The 26,845-nt window shown below is 38.8% G+C and overlaps 3 protein-coding genes across 3 annotated transcripts; 1 reads left to right on the top strand and 2 right to left on the bottom strand.

Moving 5' to 3' along the window:
• Positions 1-9,067: 9,067 nt before the first annotated feature.
• Positions 9,068-10,131, top strand: LOC126788416 (borneol dehydrogenase, mitochondrial-like). Its single transcript, XM_050514406.1, has 2 exons — positions 9,068-9,185; positions 9,291-10,131. The coding sequence occupies exons 1-2, from the start codon at positions 9,148-9,150 to the stop codon at positions 10,063-10,065; spliced, it is 813 nt and encodes a 270-aa protein (XP_050370363.1). The 5' UTR covers positions 9,068-9,147; the 3' UTR covers positions 10,066-10,131.
• Positions 10,132-11,448: 1,317 nt separating this feature from the next.
• LOC126787190 (uncharacterized) lies at positions 11,449-12,789 on the bottom strand. The gene is made up of 2 exons (XM_050513111.1): positions 11,804-12,789; positions 11,449-11,722 (listed from the first exon to the last, which is right to left on the bottom strand). Exons 1-2 carry the CDS (start codon positions 12,787-12,789, stop codon positions 11,449-11,451), a joined length of 1,260 nt encoding a protein of 419 aa, XP_050369068.1.
• A 5,694-nt stretch (positions 12,790-18,483) lies between these two features.
• LOC126787189 (protein FAR1-RELATED SEQUENCE 5-like) lies at positions 18,484-20,428 on the bottom strand. The gene is made up of 4 exons (XM_050513110.1): positions 20,241-20,428; positions 19,521-20,099; positions 19,337-19,425; positions 18,484-18,980 (listed from the first exon to the last, which is right to left on the bottom strand). Exons 1-4 carry the CDS (start codon positions 20,426-20,428, stop codon positions 18,484-18,486), a joined length of 1,353 nt encoding a protein of 450 aa, XP_050369067.1.
• Positions 20,429-26,845: the final 6,417 nt, after the last annotated feature.

Genomic DNA, 26,845 nt, shown 5'->3' with positions numbered 1-26,845 from the left:
ATCTCGATATATTCCCGTTATATTCTTATTTTATGAAACCGATACGATGACAATAACCGCTATTTAAACCATTGACTGAAGGTGACTACACAGTTCTAGTTGAATATCAACAGCCTCTTTGCTTTTTTGATTCCACACCCTCTCGTTTATCTCTTTCCAAATATGCATGCCATAAAGTAAAAGGCAACTCCCAATAATAGTAAAGAGAGAGATCCGTAGAGCACTGAACCAGCCAAGATAAAGTATCTAAATGTGTAGTACCCCATCTAGAACATATAGACTTCAAAATCGGATGAAAACCCAGCACTTTTTTTGTAAAAGGACAATCAGGTCGGACATGCAAAGTAGACTCACCATCAAAACCACACAAATCGGATGAAACCCCAGTCAGGGGCGGATTCAGCCTAGGTGAAAATGAAGCTCAGAAAAAAAATTCAACTCTCTATTAAAAAAAAATTGAAAACATCAGAATGGGTCTCTCTCTGTCTCTCGCACTTTCGCGTCTTCTTCTTTCAATCTCTGAAGACTTTCTCATATGTTTCTGCTAATCTGCTCTTCAGCCTTTTCTTCTAATCATTTTCTCGAGTCCTCGTTCAAGCCTACATGTCACCACTCATCACTTGGCATTACCCGTCGCCGTTCTCCACTTCCCCGCACACGCCGCTGAAACTCTGGACCAGTCCACAAGTTTAGCTCTTTTCCTCTAATCTCTTTCAAAATTGAATCATATTTTAGCATATGGAATGATTGATTTGATTTGGAATGATTTGGAATTTTGGGTATTTGGTTTATTGGTTAAAGTATTGATATAGAATGATTTGAAATTTGGAATCGAAATTGGGTGTTAGTATCTATTGTCTGTTACAGAATGAGTAGTGATTGATCAGAGATTGAGTATTTTATTTGCCTATTTGGGAATTAGAATCAAAGTAGTGAAGTTTATTAATTAACATTGGACGAGATAGATACATAATGAAAGATAAAACAGAAGTGTGTAGAAATTAATTTAAAACAGCTTCATTATATGACAAATATCGACATACTTAAAATATAAGGAGAATTTTTTTTTACACTTCACATAAAATTAGTCCTAATGGAATTTCAATTATAGATCCGTCATTGAACCCAGCACTTTTTTTTGCTATCAACATCAATATGTCGAGCCGCCAAGCTAGCTCTAAAGAAGGTAAAAAATCGATACAAACCCTCCACACGTACACCTTTGTTTGGAATCTTCGTTTTCCAAGGAGATTTCTAGAACTTATCCCCAACCATGTGATCAACAAGAGAGTAGCTAGGGGAGTTCAGAACGATGTACCTGTACAATGACTTCACCGAAAACCTAGTATCCTTTGCCAATTTCCAACATAGCCTATGAGGGACTACTCTACGGCTGAGAGGTAGATTCAAAATTAATGAAGCATCAGAGGGAGAGAACAAACTTCTAACCTTGGGCACATTCCACTGTCCAACGTCCTCAATTAAGTCACTAACCAGCTCAACCTCTTGATTAATCTTAAGGTCAGGGGCTGGGTGATGTAACTCGTGCCCAAGCAACCAGTTATCAGAACAAATGCTCACATTCGTTCTTCTCCAATCTACCAGTAAACATTAGGCCTCAACTGTTCCCTCGTAGAAAAATATGCTCCTCCAATAGAATGAAGGCGAGGAATGATATGGTGCCTCCCAAAAAGAACAACTCGGAAAGTACCAAGCCTTATAAACTCGAGCAATCAATGACCTTGGCTCATCTAGAATACGCCAGGCTTGCTTTGCAAGCATAGCCCGATAGCCGTATTAAAATCTGACAAGCTTCTAAAACCCAAGCCTCCGGTTTCTTTGGGGTTACAGAGAACATTTCATCTTTTCAATGTATCTTACGCTGCTCCAACGTGCTCCGATCCCCCACCAGAAACGTGCACACATCTGCTCTAGGTCTTCACAAAATTTTTTTGACTCATGGCATAGCTAGGTAGAGCTTGAGCTACAGTACGGATCAGAATACCTTTTCACGCCCCAATAATATATGTTGCTTTAGCTTGTATGCTGCTGGTTAATTATTTACAAGAACAAAATACTTTTTTTTTTTCTTAGCTAAGTTGTGTTAACTTTACTTGTGAAGGCTCCACGCCTCCACTTGAAATCAAATCAGATCTCTGTAAGTTTCGATGATACTAGGTATGGGCTGTATCGCTCTATATGTCACTATATATGTTGCAGTCGGTTGTAGCTTGCAGTACGTCTCTTGAAGTATATCACTTGCAGTGCCCTTCATATATAAGCGTACATTAATTGTATGAAGCTACATACGTCTACAATATATCGCTAACCTAGATAGCCAGTATAGCCACACCACGTCCTCGATCTTCTTGGGTTGATATGATTGCCCTATGGTCCTCAGTTTATAATGTTATTTACTTTGATTCTTTTACCATTAATGTTATGATCTCTCCTAGTCTCACTAGGGAGTTAGTGTTTCAATGAAGTATGTTTAATTAAGTCCTAATCTTCAGCTAAGGTTTGTTAAGAATGAGACTGTGTGTGGGTGACGTGGCCTTAACCATAGACAACATATATGTTGTTGTGTATCTCTTATTTTGGAAATGAATGAATATATCAACTTCTATCTTTTCTCTCCCCCTCATTTCCTCTCTTCTTCTCTCTCAATCCTTCATTTCTAGATCTCTGGCCTTAACATCTGGTATCAAGAGCCTTTTCGATCATGACGGGGAGAGGCCGAGGGACTGGGGCATCTGGCAAGCGGCCGACGGAACCACCAGTGTTGGTCTCGGGTAATTTGACCTTCCTTGAGGAGGAGATGCAGGCTCACCGTGAGGAAACTCAGGGGCGTATTCAAGAGATGCAGGCCACGCTGCACAAATCGCTGGAATCCTCGTTACATGCTTCTATGGAGACTTCCTTGCTGAAATTCCAAGAGTCTCTTATGGATAAGTTCCAGCAACACATCGGAGTCGGTGCGGTTTCTACGAACTCGTCGCCGTTGACTTCGCCGCGCAGTGGGTCCTCGTCGACGATGGGTAAATTAGAGGGTAATACCACTTCACTCCTTCTCAATGGTTGTGATGTTACTAGCTCACTATTTCATTCCAGTATGAATTTTATGCCTGCTACTACGACTGTTGGTGCCATAGGGGGCTCTACGAGCATGTCTCTACTTGTGTTTGGTACGGACCAACCTGTTCCGGGCCCTAGTTCGAGTTCTATTTTGGGTCATCTTCCACTGTTTGGTACATATGTGAACACACATGCAGCTTCCTCCTTCTACAACAAAGGTGGTAATGACTTATGTTCTATGAGCTATTATGGTGCCTACACGGCCTCAGCCATGAACCTTAATGTGTCGCAAGCGCATCAATTTGCCACTGCAGGCCCTACGTATACGACTATGGTGAATACTTCACATTCATCACCTCCACTTAGCCCCAACAATAACCACCAACAACATCAACAATATTTTTCAACGGGACCAGGCAATAACAATGGTCACAATGACTATTCTGAGAGCAATTTGCCTACTATGCGACAAATGAGATTGGAGTTTAGCACGTTTGGTGGTGGCAATCCGGTTGAGTGGCTTAATAAGTGTGATCAGTATTTCGAGTTCTATCAGATTCCAGAGGATAATAAACTCTCTATTGCTTCTATGCACTTAACTGATAAAACATCATATCGTTGGTATATGTTTATGCATGAATTCCCTCATACTTGGAAAGGCCTTGCTGATCTTTTAATGAGGGGGTTCAGTAGTTACAATAGGGCTGACTACCATACAACGTTGGCAAGGATGAATTAGACGAGAAGTGTTGAGGACTTTATGGAAAGATTTACAAAATTGTCAAGGCATTGTCCTGACCTTCCTCAAGACATGTTAGTATCTTTTTTCATTGGTGGGTTACATAAGAACCTGAGAACATATGTGCAGGCCTTTAAACCTTGGTCACTCTATGAAGCTTGTGACCTTGCACGGTTGTTTGAAACCAATAATGACAATAGAAGGCATTATGCTAAACCAAACAACAACACTTCTCGGTTTAATGTGGTGCATCAACATGGTCCAAAATCTATGCAACAGTCTAGACCACGAGCTGTCAGTTCCCCTCAACTATCAACTAGACCTACACAAGACTCTACATCTCGAGTGACTCTTATTGACTCAGAATTTGAGACTCGAAGGCAGAATAAGCAGTGTTGGTTTTTTGGTGGTGCATTTTTTGTAGGGCACAAATGTGTTACGAAGAAGGGACAACTCATGTGTCTTGAAATATTACTTGATAATGATCGTGCAGCGCAATGAGGATGAGCAAGAGCTCGATGAACCTGAGGAAGGGAAAGAAGTACCACCAATCACTAACATCAATGAGCCTCGAATCATGTTACAATCTATACATGGGGAGGATTCTTCTACTATGCAGCTAAAGGGCAAGTTTAATAACAATTAACACTAGAGCTACACACAATTTCATTCACCCTCAGCTAATCAAGGGTACTAAAGCACATATTGATCAAATTTCTTCACTCAATGTGCTCCTTGCAAGTGGGGCAAAAATGAAGACTAGTGGTGAAACCATAGTGTACTTGAAGTTGCAGGGATATGAATTCGAGGACAACTTTTATATTCTACGAGTCACTGGTTGTGGCATTGTGTTAGGCACTAAATAGCTCAAATCTTTAGGTACTATTACTTGGAATTTTGAGATTATGAATATGTGGTTTCATGTTCAGGGAGCTCAGTGTCATCTTAAGGGAGAGACTAGACCTAAGACCACTATAATGACTTGTAAACCTATGACTAAGCTACTCAAGAAGGAGAAAGATGCAATGTTGGTGCAAGTTGAACCAGTGACCACTGAAAGAGTAGTTAGCTCTCAAGCTAGACCACTTCAACCATTGTTGAACAAGTACAAAGAGTTGTTTGAAGCACCAACTGGTCTCCCACCTTTTCGGAAGTGTGATCATAAAATTGAATTATTGCCAAATACCCCTCCTGTGAGTGTGAGGCCATATTGTTATCCACATTTTCATAAAGCAAAAATAGAGAAGATTGTGAAAGAACTACTTGAAAGTGGTGTCAATAGACCAAGTGTTAGCCCTTTCACTTCTCATGTGTTGCTAGTGAAGAAGAAAGCTAGGACATGGTGCATGTGTGTTGATTATCGAGCCTTATATGCAGTTACAATCAAGGACAAGTACCTTATTCCTATGGTGGATGAGTTGTTAGATGAGACTCATGGAGCCACAATCTTTACAAAGTTGGACTTACGCTCAGGATATCATCAAATAAGGATGCAACCCTCAGATGTGTGCAAAACGACATTCAGGACACACAATGGTCATTACGAATTCTTAGTAATGCCATTTGGTCTTACAAATGCGTCATCCACATTCCAGTTAGAGATGAACGATGTTTTGCGTGAGCTGTTGAGAAAGAATACATTAGTTTTCTTTGATGACATTCTGATCTACAGTCCCACAATGGAGCAACATGTGGAAGACTTAGAGAAAGTGTTTCAGAAATTGGCTGAGAATTATTTGAAGATTAAAGAGAGTAAGTGTTGCTTTGGAGTGTATCAAGTAGAGTACTTAGGTCATATTGTCAGTGGAAAGGGGGTTGCAGTGGATCCTAACAAGATTGCTTGCATTAAGAGTTGGAAGAAACCTAGCACTGTGAAGGAGCTGCGAGGGTTCTTGGGATTAGCTGGATATTGTAGGAAGTATGTGAGAAATTTTGGGATAATAGCTAAACCATTCACTGATATGTTAAAGATTAGGGGATTTCACTGGTCGACTAAGGCAAAAGAGGCTTTTGAAAATTTGAAACAAGCATTGATGAGCACTGATGTTCTAGCTTTGCCAGATTTTACAAAAGAGTTTGATGTTGAATGTGATGTGTCTGGTAATGGTATTGGGGCAGTGTTGTCTCAAAATGGCCATCCTATTGCTTTTCTAAGCAAAGCCTTGGCACCAAAACATGTAGCACTTTCAGTATATGACAAGGAAATGTTAGTTGTGGTATTTGCAGTACAACATTGAAAACCATACTTGTTAGGCAGGCATTTTAGGATATTTACTGATCACATAACCATACAACATTTCTTGGACCAGAAGATCACTACCCTAGCTCAACAGAAGTGGCTACTTAAGCTAATAGGGTAAAATTACACAAGTCATTACAAGCCAGGCAAAAACAATGCTACTTCATATGCTTTGTCTAGAAGGGAGGATTTGGTTCACAGTGATGTGATCACCAATTATGCTTCATTGTCTATGGCAACTGGAATCTCTTCCCCTGTGCATTCTTATGTTGCAGGCATACATCAAGCTTTTCTAGATGAAGTGGAAACAAGAAACAAAATGGATTAGTTTGCTAGTGGCAGTGCAGCCCATGCATGGTTCAATTTGACTAATTCTCAGCTCATGTATAAGGGTAAGATGTTTGATCCTGAATCGGGTGGTTGGAGAGCAAAAATCATCAGTGAGTTCCATGATGGTTATAATGGAGGGCATGCTGGTACGTTGAGGACAAAAAAAGAGTGTCCAGATCATTTGCATGGCCTTGCATTGCTAAGGATGTGCAAACTTTTGTTGCTTCTTGTCACAAGTATCAACAGAGACACTATGAGACCATTAAGCCTCCTGATTTTTTATAGCCTAATATCATCCCAAAGAGAGTTTGGTGTGACAATTGAATGGATTTCATAGAGGGTTTGCCTAAAGCTGAAGGTAAGAGTGTAATCATGGTAGTGATTGATCGTTTCACTAAGTTTGCACACTTTATCCCTCTCGCTCACCCTTATACTGCTTCAACAATTGTTCAACTATTTATTCACCACATCTTCAACCTTCATGGTATGCCTAATTCCATAATCTCGGATAGAGATCCAATCTTCATGAGCAACTTTTGGCAAGAATTCTTCAAGTCTCAGGGTACTACTTTGAATCGCAGCTTAGCTTATCATTCACAGAGTGATGGTCAAATTGAAAATTTGAATAGAACATTAGAGCAATATCTGAGGTGTGTAGTGGGGGAGAAACCACATGCATGGGTGGAAACACTTCCTTGGGCTGAATATTGCTATAACACTGCATATCACAGTGCTCTTGGTATGACACCATTTAAAACTCTATATGGGTATGAACCACCTGCCATTAGACCTTATGAAGTTGGAGATACTGATGTAGCTGCAGTAGATGATCGTTGCTGGCACAAGATCGTATGAAAGTGTTCTATGACAAAAATCACACTAAGAGGGCGTTTGTAGTGGGGGATTGGGTGTATCTCAAATTACAACTCTACATGCAACATTATGTGGAAAAAAAAGAAGGTTTCATAAGCTTGCTCCACGTTATTATGGACCTTTCCAAGTTGAGAAGAGGATTGGCAAGGTTGCATATCGGCTAAGACTACCACCCAGCTCCAAGGTACATCTAGTATTTCATGTGTCTTTGCTAAAAAAGAAGATTGGTGATGCTGTTGTGGTAGCTGCATATCTACCTCACAATCCAAGGTGGTATCCTGCCAAAATACTGGACAGACAGCTATACAAGAAGGGTAATGCATCATGGGTGAAGTGGCTGGTTCAATGGCTTGGTTCAGCTTTGGAAGAAGCAACTTAGATGGATGCAGATGAAGTGTTTAAGCGGTTCCCTGATTTCAAAGACTAGCTTGAGGACAAGCTATTTCTGAAGGTGGCAGGGATGTTATGATCTCCTCGAGTCTCACTAGGAAGTTAGTGTTTTAATTAAGTATGTTTAATTAAGTCGAAATCTTCAGCTAAGGGACTGTGTTCGGGTAACGTGGCCTTAATCATAGACAACATATATGCTGCTATGTATCTCTTATTTTGGAAATGAATGAATATATCAGCTTCTATCTTTTCTGTCTCCCTCATTTCCTCTCTTCCTCTCTCTCAATCCTTCATTTCTAGATCTCTGGCCTTAACAATTAACAAAAAAGAAAAAAATCATCATAATCTGTTGAGTTTAGGATTTTAAACTTTGTTATGACATAGATCTCAATCGCGGAAGCAAATTAACTGTGAAAACTATGTAGATGTTGATCTTCCAAAATCTCTTGGCATTTATCATTCTTGGAGTCATATCATGCTCCCGTACATATCTATATTCGATAAAAAAAATCTTGATCTTCCAATACGGAAGTAAATTTTCGCTCACCCTTATCGTGCCCACTTCATGCCCACCTCACAAAAAAATATTAAGTACTATTTTTCTCAATAAATTTATAAGTATGGTTATTATAAGAGACACTTGTAATTATTTGTGAGTTGGGTATAAAGTAGGCACGGTAAGAATGAGCCACAAATTTGTTTCATTCTAGTGCCTGGCTCCTTGACATGAATTCTCTTCCATAGGGATAAACCTGCTTCATCAAGCCTAGCCAGCAACAGACACTTTCGTTGAATTTTGAACCTTTTGTCAACATGGTCTATATATATATTACACCATCTTTATTGATTATGTCGGCTAGCTGCGGAGGATCGAAAGCTTCAACTTTCATATTTTCCTGGTTCCTTTCACTTCAAAGTCCAAACTGGTATCACCATGCATGTGTTCCCCTTGATTATTCAGTCCATATTGACATGACCTTGACACGACCATGTCCTTCTATCTAGCTAGTAACGAAGAATATTATTCACAACTGTACGTTGCCTAATCCATCCAGCGCGCTCTCTTGACCCTTTTATGCTAATATATGATTTTTAATCATAGACGTTTGGAGACCGCTAAGCACCAGACCGGCCGGCAATATTTGTTTTTCAAAACACTGAGATGAACATGGAGTTTATAGAATAATATATTGAATCGATTAGTGCATCTCCTACCTTCAAAACCTGACAAGTTTATAGAACTAGCTAGTCGTATTCGATGACAGTAAGAAAACTTGAAGGAAAACACGCGGTATGTGAAATTGTGAAATCCATGCATGCAATTCTATGTTCTGAAAACTAGCTGGCGATTACATACGCGTACAAGTTATCGAATAGATACAATTAGGCACAAGGCAGGTGTGAGGGTGTGTGTGTGTATATACATAGCTGCTATAGGCTTTAGTACCATCGATCAGATCATTACTACAGCAAAGAGAGTTTTCAAATACTTGAGCACTACATGGCGGGGTTCTCTTTACTCTCCGCTGCTGCAAGAAGGTATACATTATCATGTGGTTATTAGTTCTAGCTAATAGAGATTATATTTTTTGGCGCCATATTAGACGAAATCTAAACTTGTTTGTGGAATAATATTGTACGTAGGCTTGAAGGTAAGGTAGCACTGATAACCGGCGGCGCCAGCGGCATTGGAGAATCCACGGCCCGACTCTTCTCCAAACACGGAGCTAAAGTTGTGATCGCCGACGTGCAAGACGACTTGGGCCGATCCGTTTGCAAAGAACTCAACCCTTCCTCCACTACCTTCGTCCATTGCGACGTGACCAACGAAAAAGACGTCGAAAACGCCGTGAACAGGGCCACCGCCAAGTATGGAAAGCTAGACATCATGTTCAACAACGTCGGCATCGTTGAAGCGGCCAAGCCGAACATCCTTCACAACGACAAGGCCGAGTTCGAGAAGATCCTCGGAGTGAATCTGGTTGGTGTGTTTTTGGGGACCAAGCACGCGGCCAGGGTGATGATGGGAGCTCGAAGAGGAACCATTATCAATACAGCTAGCGTTTGCTCTGTGATAGGGGGCGCCGCCACGCATGCTTACACGAGTTCGAAGCATGGAGTGGAGGGGCTCACGAAGAACACGGCGGTGGAGCTCGGGCAGTACGGGATACGTGTGAATTGTGTGTCGCCATTTGTGGTGAAGACGCCGTTGGTCGCAAAATTCTTCAAGCTCGACGACGGGAGTGTCGTTGAAGTTTACTCCAACCTTAAAGGGGCGGAGCTGAAGGCTGAAGATGTGGCGGAGGCTGTTCTATACTTGGGAAGTGATGAGTCTAAGTATGTTAGCGGGCATAATCTTGTAATAGACGGAGGCTACACTATTGTCAACCCACGGTTTTGCATGTTTGAGCAATCTTAATTTTGGAGAAATGTTTTAACTCCTGGTTCATGGAACAGATAGAAAAGCTAGAGCTCCAGGTGTAGAAACTTATAAATACGGCTGCCATCAAAATAATGGTCTCAATGTTCTTATGAAGTAATTTGGAGTCGCACTAATTTAATAATGTTCGCAGGTCATTTTTCTGGTTAATTATGCCGAGTTACCTAAAACTCGTTTCGATCGTTTTAATCAATGATGTTGTTTTCATTTCTTGTTTGCCTGATGTTTTCTTCTTCAGCTTTAGCTTGTACAATGTATTTTTTTAAATTTTTTTTGCTTTGTCACTTTACTTGTGAAGGCTCCACTTGAAATCTAATCGTGGCTCTATCTTCGTTAAGTTTCGATGATACTCAAATGGATTTGTTCACCTGAGACTTGATGCAGGCATGACTCTATATACAACTATATGTTGCAGTCGCTTACTAGAATGCAGTCTCTTAAAGTATATCACTTGCAGCGCGCCCTTCATAAGCAAGCGTACATTGTATAGAGCTACGTCTACACATGATTCACCTAATCCTGAGCCTGAGGCTTACCTACCTAAATACCTAATCATGCATATTTCTTTTATCAAGTCTACAACTCAGCTGTTGTATGTTAACTTCCTATGAACCACACACTCGTCTTTGAATGTCAATAGTCCTATAGCCGTCACACCCGAAATGAAAGATGCAATGTCTACTTCCTCGCTGGGTTAAACAGCTGATATAAGATAAGAAACTCGGATCTCTCGTAAGAATTAGGGTATAGATTCTGTACGTTTCGAACAATCTGAAGAAGTGAAGGAAATCCTAGAAAATCAACAAATCCAACTCTGTAGGCCATCTGCGTATATTAGTATTCATTCTTCTTCTAATGGGTCGCTGATCTTAAAGATGGAATCTCGAGAGGACCTTTTAAACATGGTAAAAGCTACAGAAAATTGTATATCATATATCGAGTGAGCTCATAAGAATGAGAGCTCTTTTTTTTTTAGAGGACCAGAAGAGATACTCTACATTCATGTTATCTGAAAAAGCGAAGTAGAAACTATATGATACACAAACAATTCATCTCTGTAAATTGTAGGGTCCAGCTGCTCGGCCAACTACCGCGCTCGGCGCTTCTCATTATGGATTATGAGTGGTGTGCTTTAAGAAGTGCAAGATGGACTATGTCAATGAATTGATTATCCTACAAAATATCAGTGGCGGATTCAATGTTTAAAACTTAGGTGAGCGGAAAAAAATTTATCAATAACCGGTAAGAATTCTTGATAAGTTAAAACACAATTCTTACATAGTATTCATCAAGAATCGATCAAAAAAGATACAAGAATTGTAAATCAAAATACCATAAGAAGCATTACAAGTGTATGATGCTCTATCTGAACTGTGCTTTACGATCTCCAATAGACTCGAAATGATCAATCACTACCTCTGAATCAATATCATCTACATATTCGTTTTCAATGTGAAGCATCATACAACCTGAAAGGTATCCATCTTCCATCTTGTTTCTAAGCCTAGTTTTTATAATTTTCATAGCCGAAAATGCACGTTCAGTAGTTGCAGTGGAAACCAGAAGTGTCAAGACCAAACGAATCAATCTATCAACCAAGGAAAAAAGCTTCGCTAAGTCTGTTTCAACTAATCGTCTACATAATTATGCAAGAGAAGACAATTTTTGAAAATCTTTATCAGAAACTACTTGATACTTATAATTCTCTAATTGTAACATTAAAGCTCTAACCTCTGATGCATCAATGTCTTCAGGATAGAACTTCTCTGCAAGTCTGCAAATCTTCTCCATATCAAACTTTTTGAACTGATTTTTAGGATCTAATGCAGAGCTTAAAGTAAGTAGTTCTATTCTTTGCTCTGTGAACCTGTCATTTAGCTCCATCATCTGAACATCTATAATCACATTAAACACATCAAAATGATAGTAATGTTCATTTGTAACAACATCATGTTGTTGACAACCACGACCAGTACCCATTGAATAAGCTACATCCATATTAGGCATTTCAAGACCATGATCTTCACCAAATTGCTGGACATTTTGGTAAAAACTATCCCAACCATCATCCCTCAATGCTTGAAGAATTGTCTTTGTAATTGAAAAAAAATTCATAGCATTAACAATATCTTGTGATTGCTTCTGCAAGCCTTGAGAGAGTAAATCAGTAATTCCAATAATTTTGTTAGTGAGCAACAAGCAAAATACAAATTCAAATGCCCTCAATGCCTTAAGGAAACCTTTTGCATCACCTCTTATACTTCCAGTGAGGTCTTTATCAGTCATCATACTTTGAAGAAGTTGAGTAACTTCTTTAAACACATGAACCAAAGTAGTAACCGAAGCAAAGTGAGAACCCCATCGAGTCATACCTGCTCTTTTTAAACTATGAATTTGGTCTAGACCTTTTCCAGTTTCAAGATCTATATCTGCTAAACTTTCTACAAGTTCTGTTTCTTGAATATCTTTTAACTGATTTGTACGCTTTGATGAAGAGCCAACAAAAGCAACAATGGAGCTTAGCATTTGAAAAAACAATTGCATATCAGGAACATCTCTAGCACATGCATTCAAAGCTAATTGTAATCGATGAGCAAAGCAATGAACATAATAGGCATAAGGGCAGTCATGAAGGAATAATGTCTTCAATCCATAAAATTGACCACGCATATTGCTAGCTCCATCGTATCCTTGACCACCCATATTTTACACTTGGAGTTTGTTTGTAGAAAGCACTTCACATATATGTTTCTTGAGATTAGCAAAAGTAGTGTCTTCAACACTTACTATTTCAAAATACCTCTCTTGAAGAAACCCATCTTCATTAACAAACCTAAGAATAATCAGAATATACGTATCAATAAAATTTCGGGTTATGACAAAAAAAATAAAAAAAATAAAAGAATTAACGTACCTTAGAATTATTGCTATTTGCTCCTTGTGAGATACATCAAGTGATTCATCAACTAGGATACAAAACTTCGCATCTCCAATTTCTTGACGAAATTTATTCCGAATGTTCTTAGCAATGATATCTAGAATCTCCTTCTGAATTGATGGTGCAATTTACATGGCATGTTTGGGAACATTTTCAAGAACAACTTTTGCAATCTCATCATTCATACTTGCATAACTCTTTATCATCTCAATGAAATGCCCTCTACTACTAGAGTTAGAAGACTCATCATGACCTCTAAAAGGCAAGCCTTCTTTTCCAAGATACTGCACAGCTGCTATTGTTGTTTTTAAACGCAACCTATTCTGTCTTACAATTTCTGGTGGAAGTTTGTCAATCACTCTATCAATGTGTTGAGAAGTTCTCAATAAATTAGCCAAACTTTGAACATTCTTTTGATGAGTAGAATTTAATTTTCCTGTATGCTGTCCACAAATTCCATTCTTCCCAGCCAACATTCTACCCCAATTGCAACACCATTTGACAGTGAACAAAGGATACCTTGGTGGATTTTTTTTCAAAAAGGAAGCAAGGAAAGCAAAATACTCTATCTATAACTTCTGAACACTCCAACCAAGAATATAGTGTAAACCATCTATGTTGAAAACGACGCCTCTCACGTCCATCAAAAGTTTGTGGATAATTATTTAACTTTGGTTGATGAGGTCCCATAAGGAGATACTCCATTCGAATACGATCTTGTTCGTTCACCGGAAATGTACAAATCAACTGACGTAATCCAGGATCAGCTTGAATAGGAGACTCTTTTGGAGCATCAACTATGATTGGAGGGTTACCCGTCTCCATTTCAGGTGGAATTTCCATTTCATTTATAGGCAAAGAATTAGGAGAATCATTACATGGCATAGGTGTCTCTAATGTAGGTGCTTGATTGTCAACATCTTTCTTATAAAAAGAAAAAAGTGTCTTCAATCACTTTTTGGAATGATGATCAGACATCCTATATTCCAAGCAGAAATTATAAACCAATAAACACAACACAAATTATTTAATTAGCTCATATTCTCACACTATAACACAATAGGGGTTGTTTTCACCCACCAGAAGACAAGCATTATTGGATCTAAGTAGGATTATAGATATAATAATCTTTTAAGTTCCCCACATGCATTACTTCTAGTCCAAGAGTCCATTCTTTCTTCCACTTATAAGCGACCAAAGCAAGTAAACAATTACTGATCAATTATGCATAAGAACCTAAATCATCTGTATTGAATTTACGTAACTCTGGTCACGTACCTATATTACCTGTTTACGTAACTCTGAGCACGAAGTGTGACGTTCTTAATGTATATATGTCATATTCTTATACTTTGTTACTTCTTATTTAGTTGTTTTAGGTTCATATTTGTCATTTGTTTGTTCTAAGTAGAGCTATGTCGAATTTAGATTAATTGATGATGAAATTGTGCTAAGTGTTATAAATCCTTATCGAGCTAGGATTCCTTACTCGATTAGGACTCTACTTTCCTATTCCTTAATCGTCGATTCTTTTCAGGAAAGACAAATCATATTTGGACAATGAGTAGTCATGCTGTGATGCATTCCTAGTGAGACAAGAAAATCATGTCCGAGTTGAAGAAGGAGAAGAAGAGGCTGGCCTAGCTATTCCTAGTTGAACATGGAGAGATGCCGTGCAGCCCATATGTGTTCTCCCTATTGGATTTGGTTTCCTATATCAAGTTGGATTTGGAGTACATGAATCAAAATCCATAACAAAGAAGATTTCAGCTTCCCAATTGGATTCTATCTCCTACAAGGGACGGAAAAGAGGGTTTATTTTATCCTATATAAAGAGGCTCGGCCTCCCCATTTAATCACCATTAACCTTGCACACAAGCACAAGCCATAGCTCTGCCGAATCAATCCCTCAACCTTCCAAGGAATCCTAAAACCGAGTCCACCATTCTCCACCAATCTATATCTTCAAAGTACGATTGAGAAGAAGTTCCATCCCCTTAAATGGCCACAACTATACTTTGTGAGATCGCTTGATTGATAAAGTGTAACCATGATTCTCTCTATGTTTAATTCGGTTTTTGGTTTTTCTTATTCTTGGTTGTGTATGTGATTTGTGTAGTGTAAAGTTGCTTCGATTTTATCTATGAGATACTTACTTGTTTCAAATTATATAAAGTTACGATTTTAGGTTTTTAGTTCTATGAATTTTGGTTTATGCCGTGATCTATTCTAGAATGATTTCGAAAGTATCTATGTGTCATATATACGCTTGTAGCATGATATTTAGGTTGTTAGATTAAAGATTTATGCTATGAATATGTTTATCTTTTCTCTGTGATTTTCAGAATTGCATGATTGTTGGTTAAGTAAGTGACATGCTTAATGAATTCAATATGCGTGGCTTTGAAGTTGCATGGTAGGATAAGTATGTTAGATTTCGATTAGAACCGCTTGGAATGAATTGAATGTGTTAAGTGTCTATGTGTTTAGGTTACTGCTTGGGACCTTAATTGCATGATCCAACCTTAGTTATTCATGATAGTTTCTCGGCATGACTCTTAAAGGAGGACTAGAATCTGATTTTCATTAGCTTTGTATGATATTTTTTTGTGATTGCTTATGTGTTGGTTTGTTGATCACATGTATATATTAGCTTAGGTTTTATTTTCTGTTTTTATCTTTCAATCTGATCCTATATATATATATATATATATATCAAACTCCTTTATATCTTTATGAATTCGTGTTAATTGTTTGTGATTCTAAGCCCTGGATGGATCCCTGGTTTGTGAACGATACCCTCTTGCTTTATACTACTTACGATGCTTACATGATTAAATATTGATGTCGAGTAATCGAGCAATCATCAGAGATCGGAAAGCTGAAACACTGTGAATTAAGATCCTCGGGAATGAGAAGCAACCAATGATACCCGAAGGCTAACAAACCGGACACTAGCCTCCAAACCAACGTCACTAGGCACCAGCAAAACAAGAGGCTGAGCACTCATCCTCGCTAACTCATTTTAGGGCCGATACCCTACCGAGGTAGGGTTTGAAAAAGAAAGTAAATATGATAAGGGTGCAATGCGTTAATGTAAAAACATATAAATGAGCGCTCAAGTAGGAAGTGAGAATGTGGAGTGATTGTGAACTATGCATCTAGTACTACCCTTTTCATGAGTCACGGGACCAGAAATCAGGACAACGGTACCACTCACAATAAAGTATACGACGCCAGATATCATGACAATAGAATCACCATACATACACATAATCGGTACCGGATACCAGGACGATGGTATCACCGATAATTCAATATGGTGCCGGACATCAGGATAAGGAAATCACCAATACTAAATGAGACACGGTGCCGGATATCAAGACGACAGAATCAACAAGAATACAGTATGATGTCGGACATCAGGACAACGGATCACCAATACTAAATAAGACACGGTGTCGAATATCAGGACGACAGAATCACCGATAATACAATATCTCAATAAATTTACCGTCTAACTCGAGTAAAGTGCTCGAGACGTCGACTAAAGAACCGCACGAATAACGATAAATATCACTAACTCGGAAAGATAACGGATTACCCTAGTGGGCGGCTCACCCCTTACTTGAGATTGCAGTGCCGAAGTTCTTGCTCCAGATCTCGCTCCTCGTGCTATGCGTAGAACCACGTCCCTCGAGTTCGTCTCGTAGCTCAACGAGTAATGGAAAAATGAGCATAAGGTTTACTGTGCTTATAGTTGGTTTAACAAATTATCGACGGTTGACCAATTTGACCACCCGAGTCGAGGTATCGGGATGATCGGTTGATTTTTTTCAAACGTGAGTGTAAATTTATTTTATAGATATTCATATCTTAGATTTATGACGCGAGGTTACCGATAAAGATGGAAATGTTTAATTTACTATTCCGGCATTTAAATCTCTCACGATTAAAAGTTTCTCAATTTCTGATTCGGGTGAAAATCAAGTTCGACGTTTAATCGAAGAGCTAGGAATACGTTTTAGCAGAAAATACTAAAATCCCTTATTCCGATTTAAATCAGAAATCTTAAAGTTAAAAAAAGAAAGTAGAAGGTAAATTAGGTTTGGGTAAAACAATAAATTTTCAACTTATTTACTACTAGGGGTAAGACTGTAATTCTTGAAGTCAACATGGGTATTTTGGTAATTTTATATTGGCAGTAAAATAGTGAAAGGTAACTCGGTAATAGTAAAACCAGGCTTTTTCACCCTATCTTCTCCGATCAATTTCCGACCAACAATCTTCGATCAAAACCAACCAAAACCAACATGCAATAATACCAAACGAATCGAAACGACGTTACGAACACAATAACACCAAAAAATCAAAAGAATTGGGGTTCGATTGATACCTCAATGAAGCACGGAAAAGAAATTCCATCGCCGTTGCAATCCTCCACTCCTAATCCGAGTTGCTAGGACGTATTGTCCACCTCCCAAATTTTGTTGCTGCTGATTCGAGCTCACCTCCTCTTCCAGAGTCCAAAACTCAATCCGAGAAACCAAGAACAAGATCACCGGAGTTCATGGGACACGCTGGAGACAAAACCAAGAAAACAAAAAGGTTCAAGCTTTGTCTTGAAGAATTGAACTAGAAATCAATGAAGAGGACCGAGCTTTACCAGCAAAAGGAAAAGGAGAGGTTGTCGGAGTCGAGGAACCCGACGTCGGAGCTCACTGCCACAAGATCCGATTTCACCGGATCGAAGTTGCATGTCAATTGCGAGGATATGGTTGAAGTGAGAGGAGAGAGGCGGTAACCGTGCTAGTGGTCTCGCCGTCTGGGTTAGCCGGACGGCGGCGCTAGGTGGAAGAGAAGGCTACAGCCTTTTCTGGGTACTCTCAGGGAGAGAGGAGAAGCCGAAGGAAAAAGAAGAGAGAGCGGCTCTCATGCATGGGTGTGTATTGTAGTTGGCTATTTATAGGTTGATCAGACGGTCAAGATCAATTCGCTCAAATGGACGGTCAAGATTTATAAAAATGGAAAATAGGAATTTCTGAAAATATGATTTAGAAGTCGTAAACGCGTAGAAAATTAACCGAGAGTCGGAAAAATATTTTGCGAATACCTCCGCACTCATAACAACGTGTAGTTTGACACAAAAATAAGAAACAAAAAATTTACTATTTAAAGAAATGTCGGTAAGCGTGTCAGTATGCCGGAAAAGTAAAGAAAATTTTCAGGGGCTCACATGATATTTCCCTAAAAGCATGTGCAAATCAACTGTGCCGTTCTCAAATCCTTCATCGGTCAGTGACATGTTGTATCAAGCTCTTTTAGCTAGACCAATTAACTTGGCATAACGACGGGCCTGAGATTCCCCAAAACCATTGTCAATTATCACCTTATCAACACATGACTTCTTACCTGCGTATTTTATCCACCTCGGGCATTAAGAGATTTCGGGTAGATCTTCACACTTTCCCGTTTAAAACAGAGAAAATGTGGCAGTATGGTATCACATCTGACTCAAACAGATGGCAGGAACATCTATAAGTATCCCCCTCCCCTTCGGTGTTGCCGGCTGCGTAAGTCACTAACCAACACTTATCTTCTACACCGTACTGTGTGACGTAGCATGTCAGGTTTTTGGATCCTTCGTAATCAACACGGGTGGAGACATTAAACGCATTCTCAAACACCATATGGCCCCTGATGACTAAATAGATGTCGTCCGTGTAGATATTGAATACTTGTTCCTCAACGGCCTTCATTGGTAATTCAAATTTCATGTGGTAATTGCGGGACTTAAAGTCATCCAACATATACCGATCTCTCAACCGCCCAACATTGTGGTACAACCTTGGTACAAATTGAACCAGCTTGACGTAAGCACACACCTTTGTCTTAACCTTGTTATTCATACCCTCACACCATTGTGTGCTGCAAATTCCGCCACAATGATGTCCCTCTGCAAAATAAAGACCATCTAAATTGACAAATTCATTCACATTACCATTTCCGAAATCTGTATACTCATTCTAACATACTTCACTAGTTCACATTTCAGTTAAATAACATAGTTCATTACAAAACATAAACAATAACATCACTACTTAAAATACTTAGGTAAATAAATCTAACAAATTAGCATAAGAATTGTAATAAATATGCTCAAACGCAAGAATATATACAAAGATGTGTTGTACCAATATGTGCATATAACCTGTTCCAACGGTAAACACATGTCGCACTAATGCCTCATAATGCCCAAATGCTGAAATGGTTAGAAAATTTACTTGAAAAATGTCTTCGACCATCGCTCACGCCTATCATGGAGTGTCTTTAGACATTCATTGTCCCCCAAGTCGTTTTCCACTATCATCTTCACCCACATCATGTCCCATTCTTCTATACTGTATGACCCATATATGAGCTTCCCGAAGACTTTTTAAACTTTTTCGTCTTTTATATTTTGACCTACATTCCGCCCTATGTGCCATGAACACACCTTGTTTTTGGCATGTGTGTGTGAAGTGCAGCGTGCAACCTTTCATCCCCATCTGTTACAACAGTTATTGGGACCTTGTTCTCCATTGAAGAAACGAATCGCTCAATCAACCAATGGAACGTGTCCTCCTTCTCATCACGAACGAGAGCACAACCAAATACCACACTAGCTTGGTGGTTGTTTGTACTGACTAACAACACCAATGGCATTCCATAGATGTTTGTTTTGTAGGTGCTATCTATGATCAAAACATCCCCAAATGCTTGGTAGTCCAAGAATAAAGCATGGTCCCTCCAAAACAGAGCAGCTAATCTCCCATCTTCATCTCTGATATACCTACAAAAAAAATTAGGATCTTCCAATCTTTTTATGCGTAACCAGTTCATGGTTGCTTCTGCATCACCAAGTTCGCTATTAAGTCTCCTATAACTGTCCAATTTGTTGTATAAGTCCTTCAACATAAATCTAACCAAAAGGGCACCTCCATTTTGCCTTGCCATAAAATATAAAGAACTGCTAACCCTCAAACCTGCTGACTCGAGTGCCTGCACCTCTACCAAGTCCTCTGGTGTCACTTTCCTAAATGAACGGAGAAAGTGACACTATGATATGACTGCAACACAGTGGTTGTAGGTTGTTTCAAATCTGAACACATGGTAAAGCCCAGTTTCTTCATCCATCTTAACGGTGAAGTTCGCTTTACAACCAGTCCTTGTGTACTTCATTCCCCTTGCCACACCCTTTCTCTTCTTTTTCTTTCCAACTGTAGGATCTCCACATTGCCCATTCTGGTCCGTACATCCATTTGAACCGAACAATATGGGATGTGGAATATCAGTATTTGGATCCTTCTTGCTGTAGCAGTACTCCTCATTCGAGCAGGCCCAAGTTCTCCTCCAGATCTCCATACGGTTTCGAACTTCGCGTATCTCTTTCTAAACTTTTTCACGCTGAAACCAATCATGAATGCATAATAATAGTAGAATTTTTCAACCTCCTCCATGGTCGGAAAGGTTATGTTATCAAAATCCCCTATATTGATGGTCTTCACATCCTTACCTTTCAAACTAGAACACCACAGGCTACCGGGAGTCAGGGGGCCTATATCTTCAAACGACAACTTGGTATTCAGCAATCTCTTTTTGCAAGCTTACGCCCCGATTCTTCCAACTCTTCTGAATCGTCAACCCTGATAAATCTTTCGTGGTCTGCATTTTCGGTGCTTCTATTTCCATTCTCCCTAACAATGTCACTATCTTCCATACATGTACTTACATCATCTCCACCATGATCACCATCTGAACCACTACTAAATCCATCATCTCCGGGTGAATCATCTTCTTCGCTCCCTGGACCTCCGCCCCAAACAACTCTATTCTCATCCTCCACCACATTTCTGAGATCATTCTCCTCATCGTCGGAAAAATGTGGACTCTAGTATGGTTGTTCATTGAACCGAAGACTTCCATCACCCACCTCCAACATCACCTCACGCAATACTGTTAACATTACAATATACAACAAAAATAAAATGATTTTCAACCGCAACCCCATAACTATAAAATTCTATGTACCAATCTGCAATTCATTTCGTATATCTATAGATTTTCACCTAAATTTAGAACACAACATGACTACAAAAAGACTACAGATAATCTTTAACCATACTAACCTCTTCATCCATTTCAGATCTGGCTAATCCGATTGCCTGAATGGTAGATGGATGGCGGGATCACAACTGCCCACTTTCGGTACAACATGCTGCTCCGCCAGGCTATACTTATGAGACACCAACTAAATTCTTCCTATTCCATTTTCCAGCTACGGAACGAATTAAACCTAAAATATATTGACTACGCTACGCACGTGTGGTCAATTGAGACAGAAGTTGAAGTCAAACTTACCCAACCCCATTTGGGGCGTGTTTACTTTCAAGTAAAGGGAGTCATTCCTTCCTGATTCATTCCGTTTCCCCTTAAAAAATGTGTTTACTAACCCATTCGGAATGAAAACGCCGTGGGTCCCACTAGAAAATCCTTAATCACTCCCCCAATATGATTCTGGAAGGAGGAGTATGTATTGATTCCGGACAAAGTTTTAATCCCCAAAATATCCTCACAATTTAACGATAATTCTAAAATACCCCCACTTAAAAAAACCTAAATGGAAGGGTCTTCATGTTGTCATCTTTACCTCCGCTCTTCTTCGTCTGCCTCATGCTCTTCTTCTGTCTGCCTAGGTAAGCTCTTTCTTTCTCTTTTTCGTTTTCTTCTTTAGTAGTTCTTTCTTCTCTTTCATAAAATTTCTCTTCTCTCCATGTTGGTTCGTCTGTTTCTTCATTGACTTTAAGAAGAACAACGAGAATGATATTGATGTGAACCGGTCCGCCGAGCTCTTGATGTCTTCAGGGATTGTTATGAATGATGTTGTGCATTGGGTTACCTTCCATAGTGGGTATGATTTTGGATACCTGCTCAAGCTTTTGACTTGTAGGAGTTTGCCTGACTCGCAAGCTGGTTTCTTTGATTTGATCAAGATATACTTCCCAATGGCTGAGATTTCTAGTTTATTCAATTCTGGTTTATGTTTTGCGTTATGGTGTTGATGCAATTGAGTGACCCTTAATTGATGTGTTGGGTTGTGGTTGTGGATTAATTTGTATTCAATTTGATTTAGACTGGAGACTTCTGATTTCATCAAATGCGATCGCAAAATTTGTGTATTATGGGGTGGTTTGGTGTTTTACGGTTGCTCTTATCATTGCCAAATTATGATTGATAAACTTAGGTCCATTGTTCAAAGTTGGTGAACTCATATTCATATATATGGATTTATGGAAGGCACAATTGATAGAAAATTTCACAGACAAGATAGAAAACGACCAGCCACTCTGGATTGCAGGGTCTTGAGATGAGAGTTCATGTTGCACTATCCTAATTCGGCAGCTCAGAATAATGTAAATTCTGAACTTCATTTATAGATGTTGAGCTTTTGCTTAACAGTGTTGTAAGATCCATTCATTTATAGGTGTATTTGAGCATGATGTGTATGACTTGAAAGATAAAAATAAAATGTAGCAACGGATTTAGTAACCTTACTAGTAAAATATATGGGGTTCTTAGATAGCATATCAGTTAACTTTATTTTCTGAGCAGGTTAATTGTCTAGAATGTGATAACATTGGCATATATTTTCAGATATAGTAATATATAGCCCAACAGCAATGTTATACGTAAGGACATTTCGGTAATTCATTTTCTTATGATTCTAATTCCTATATGTTAGTAAACACATGAATAAGAATCAACCCCTAGATTGATTCTGATTCCTAATAACAAGTAAACAGACGATATGGAATGACTCCTCGTCTCTTTCATTCCTCCTCTCTCCTATTCTTCTTCAATCCCATTCCCTTTTAATCCTATTACGGTTTACTAAACCGTGCCCTTGAGTTACCCGTCCATTCACTTTAGACGAATCACGTGCCTACAGTGTGTCCTTCTTTTTCCTCACGTCCGTCCGTCTGTTAACTCACAAATGGTGGGCCATTTGGTGGGTCACATGACGCGCCTTATCACGAGTGGACACATAAGCAATTTCACTTTAGGGCTCTTGGTGCGAAGGCGCTTAACAGAACTCGCCATTAGGGATTCGGAACTGCTTTGGTAAATTTTATTGGGAGCATTCTAGAATGCACCGGATCTCCGAGAGCCGAAGGTTCGAATTCCCGTACTTACCCTTTCAAGCTTGCACTCTCACTAGCGACCCAAATAGACGGTGTTAAAAATGGTCTGTGGTTCTGAAATCTAACACTTTGTTCTGTTTTATTCTGGTATTTGAGGTTTCTTCTGCTTGGAGGTGGTCATGGCGAATTGGCGATGACGAGATGGAAGATAGGTGACGGGATCTGGGTTTAGAATTTGGGTAAGAGAGATGAGATTGGGTTTGGTGTTTAGTAAGGTGTTTGAAAAACCATTCTGATGGGCACAGTGATGGAGCCACCAACGGAGGAGTAGAAGAAGGTTTGTACACCATTGGTTGATTGAAATATGAATCGTGTGATTCTATATACCAATATGAAGGAGATGAATATGAATTACGCCGAATTCCCGAACTCATGATGAGGAGGAGTTTGTATTGAAGGGGTTGTGTTTTTACCTTTTAGTTTCTAGAAATCATTGGCTTAAAAAAATCCAGATTACGATGGTCTTGAGGCTGAAGAAGAAGCCGCAGATAACAAGTTATAATTGTTAATATGGCAGACGTAGGTATTTATCCATGATGGGTGAAGTGGCAAAGGTGATAAGATTGTTGTGAAGCAACCCGGGTTGGACTAATCCCCCCCCCCTTTTTATTTTTACTAATTTTAATCACACAATTATTCAGCTGAGTTTTCTTTTGTAACTAACCATGCAAGCTGAGTAACTTAAGTCCTAAAATGTGGCGAGGAAAAGTTTAGAAATAAAAAAAATATTTAAGGCTGACCCTTTTTTACACCTAATATTTGCATTAGTTTTTAATTTATTTTTTAAATCATATACATAATAATTTAAAAGCCTAAGTTATTCATATGGTCAATCTGACCATCAGATGTGATCAATTCATATGTTTAGGTACCCTGTTAAAATTTCATTCAATTTAGTTCTTGTATAACCATTTGAACATCAGGTTAACCGATTAATAGACATTTATCCATCACAAAACTGCATTGACCATGCACCTTGTAAATAGGGCTACAAATTTTGACTACACAAGTTAACTCCCCATAATTACGTGGTCTGAGAGATATAAGAGAGTTTTGGCCTTCACATCTCAGGAATAGGTCAACCTAAGACATACTAGTGGTGTTTTCGATTTTTATGACGTGAGAACGGTCAAACAATGTCTAAATTGGATGAAAATTTTACATATCGCCTAAATCTATATATTGAAAACATTGAACGGTGTGATTGATGTGTAGACGGTTTCTCCATATAATCAGTTCATAATGCGACACCTTTATATATGACCTTTTATGAATGTTAAAATATTTTAGTTGACAATTCAGTGATTTATAGTCTAAATTCCTAATATGATCGATCAGACTGTTAGATGTTTCCGGTCTATATATTTAGGCGTCCTAAAAAAATTTATTTCCGTTTAGACTTTGTATAACCATCCGCACGTCATATAAACCGAAAATACCACTAAAACGCATAAGGACACACCTATTCCTGGGATGCGAAGGCCGAAACATTTTTACATCTCTCATACCACATACCAATTAATTATGAGGAGTCACCTTGTGCGCTTAAAATCTGTAGTCATATTTACAAGGTGTCCAGTCAATGTGGTTTGTGATGGATAAACGACTATTATTCTGTTGACCAAATGTTCGGATGGTCATACGAGTTCCAAACTGAAAGAAATTTTGATAGGATGCTTAAAAATATGAACTGCTCACATCTGACGATCGGATTGACCATATCAGTAACTTAGACAAAGATCATCGAACTGTCCATTATAGTATCATAACATTTATATTAGGTTAGATATAAAGGTGCCACATTATGAACCAACTATATAAAGGCAACGTCTAGACATCAATTGGACCTTTAGATGTCTACGGTATATATATTCAGGTGTCATGTACAATTTTCATCTAATTTGGACATCGTATGACCATCCGTACGTTGTAAAAACTAAAAAAAATACTATAAATACGCCCTCAGGGTATACCTATTCCTCGTATGTGAAGACTGAAACTCTTTTACATATCTTAGACCATGTATTTATCAGGAGTAATCCATAGTCCTATTCAAGAGGTGTCATGTCAATGCGGTTTTGTGATGGATAAAAGCCTATTATTCGGTTGACTGGATGTTCGGATGGTCATACGAGATCCAAACTTAATAAAATTTTGACATGATGCCTAAAAATATGAACCTTTCACATTTGACGGTCTGATTGACCATATCAATAACTTAGGCTTTTGATCACCGAATTATTCACTAAATTAGCATAACATTTATATTATGTTAGATATAAATGGTCCACAATATGAACTGACTACATGGAGGCCAGTCTAGACATCAATTATATTATTATTTACATATATTTAGGCACATTAAAAATTTCGTTGAATTTGGACACCATTTCACCATCGGCATGTCGTAAATCTAAAACTCCACCAATATTTCCTAACGTGGACCTATTTCCGGGGTGCTAAGGCTGAAACTATTTTACATATCCCAGACCTCGTAATGGAGCTAACTTGTGGGTCGGACATTAAGACTGGGCTGGTCAATGTGGTTTCGTGATGGATAAAGATATGTGTTGGGTTGATCAGATTTTCTTATTGTCTAACAGAGTACAAATTGAACAACTTTTTTACTAAGATGTCTAATAATATGTACCGATTACATTAGCTGGTGACGATTGAACGTAATCCGAACATGGGTTGTCGTGCGATGTAGTGTCCATTAAAGTTTGTACATTAATAAAGCTTTTAATCAAATCTAATAAAAATAAAATGTGTCTTCATGACTCATGAATCTGTGCGGTGGGTGTTCAATAGCATAATATATAGCTAGAATATAGCATAAAATTTGATTGTAGATAAACTCTTTATCCGATTGCATAAATTGATTGCATAGTGTTAGCTTTTGAAACATAATTGAATGTAGGCCGTTGAATATATATCACACCAATAAGTCAATTGTATAATTCGATTGTATAGGGTCTTGACACTGTAATCAAACTAATAAGCGCGTCCTATATTTGGGCGAGGTTGTTAGTCAAAGTCCTATTATGACTATGACGTAGACATCTTTTCTAAAAAAGAAAAAGTGCATTTGTTTTAGGCATTTCTTTCACTATAATTTCTCTTTTTAAACACACCTTATAAATTTGACATGCATGCATGCGGACATGCAAACGACGTCGCTTGGTGCCTCCTTACCAAAAGGTCAAACGACGCCGTTTGGAGTTTTTGACACCTGCATATCGTCTTCTTCCCTTTTTTTAGCCATTTTGATGCAGCTTGCCTACTGCTAATCTAGATAATCAAAGGGAAACAATAAAATCCAGGCCTACACATGAATTTTCCACTGTGAGTAAGAGAGATGAGTTTGGGGTTTGGTGTTTGTGTAATTGGGATTGAAGAATCAGTCTCATGAGCTCGACAAAGAGACGATGGCAGTGGCAGAAGAGGACTCCGTAATTTGAAGCTTCATATTACCGTATGCTAAACCCAGGCTGTTTGAGCTCCATGGCGTCGCATTGGAAAAGAAAATTGATGGCGGAGTGCGATGGTGTTGACCCATAAAATGGGAAAGATCATCTTG

Source organism: Argentina anserina, chromosome 3 (assembly GCF_933775445.1).
Source record: "Argentina anserina chromosome 3, drPotAnse1.1, whole genome shotgun sequence".
Classification (NCBI taxonomy): Eukaryota; Viridiplantae; Streptophyta; class Magnoliopsida; order Rosales; family Rosaceae; genus Argentina; species Argentina anserina.
Note: the sequence above shows the minus strand (reverse complement) of the source record. Positions and strands in the feature narration are given on the sequence as shown.

Bases quoted from the DNA above. Each gene is read 5' to 3' on its own strand.
- LOC126788416 (XM_050514406.1), top strand. From the start codon at position 9,148: ATGGCGGGGTTCTCTTTACTCTCCGCTGCTGCAAGAAG. The intron at 9,186-9,290 runs GTATACATTATC...TATTGTACGTAG, and splicing joins CTCTCCGCTGCTGCAAGAAG to GCTTGAAGGTAAGGTAGCAC.
- LOC126787189 (XM_050513110.1), bottom strand. From the start codon at position 20,428: ATGGAGATCTGGAGGAGAACTTGGGCCTGCTCGAATGAGGAGTACTGC. The intron at 20,100-20,240 runs GTACACAAGGAC...CCGTTCATTTAG, and splicing joins GGTGTGGCAAGGGGAATGAA to GAAAGTGACACCAGAGGACT. The intron at 18,981-19,336 runs GTGAGCGATGGT...TTTATTTTGCAG, and splicing joins AAAGACACTCCATGATAGGC to AGGGACATCATTGTGGCGGA.
- LOC126787190 (XM_050513111.1), bottom strand. From the start codon at position 12,789: ATGGGTGGTCAAGGATACGATGGAGCTAGCAATATGCGTGGTCAATTT. The intron at 11,723-11,803 runs GTTACAATTAGA...ATAATTATGTAG, and splicing joins TCAGAGGTTAGAGCTTTAAT to ACGATTAGTTGAAACAGACT.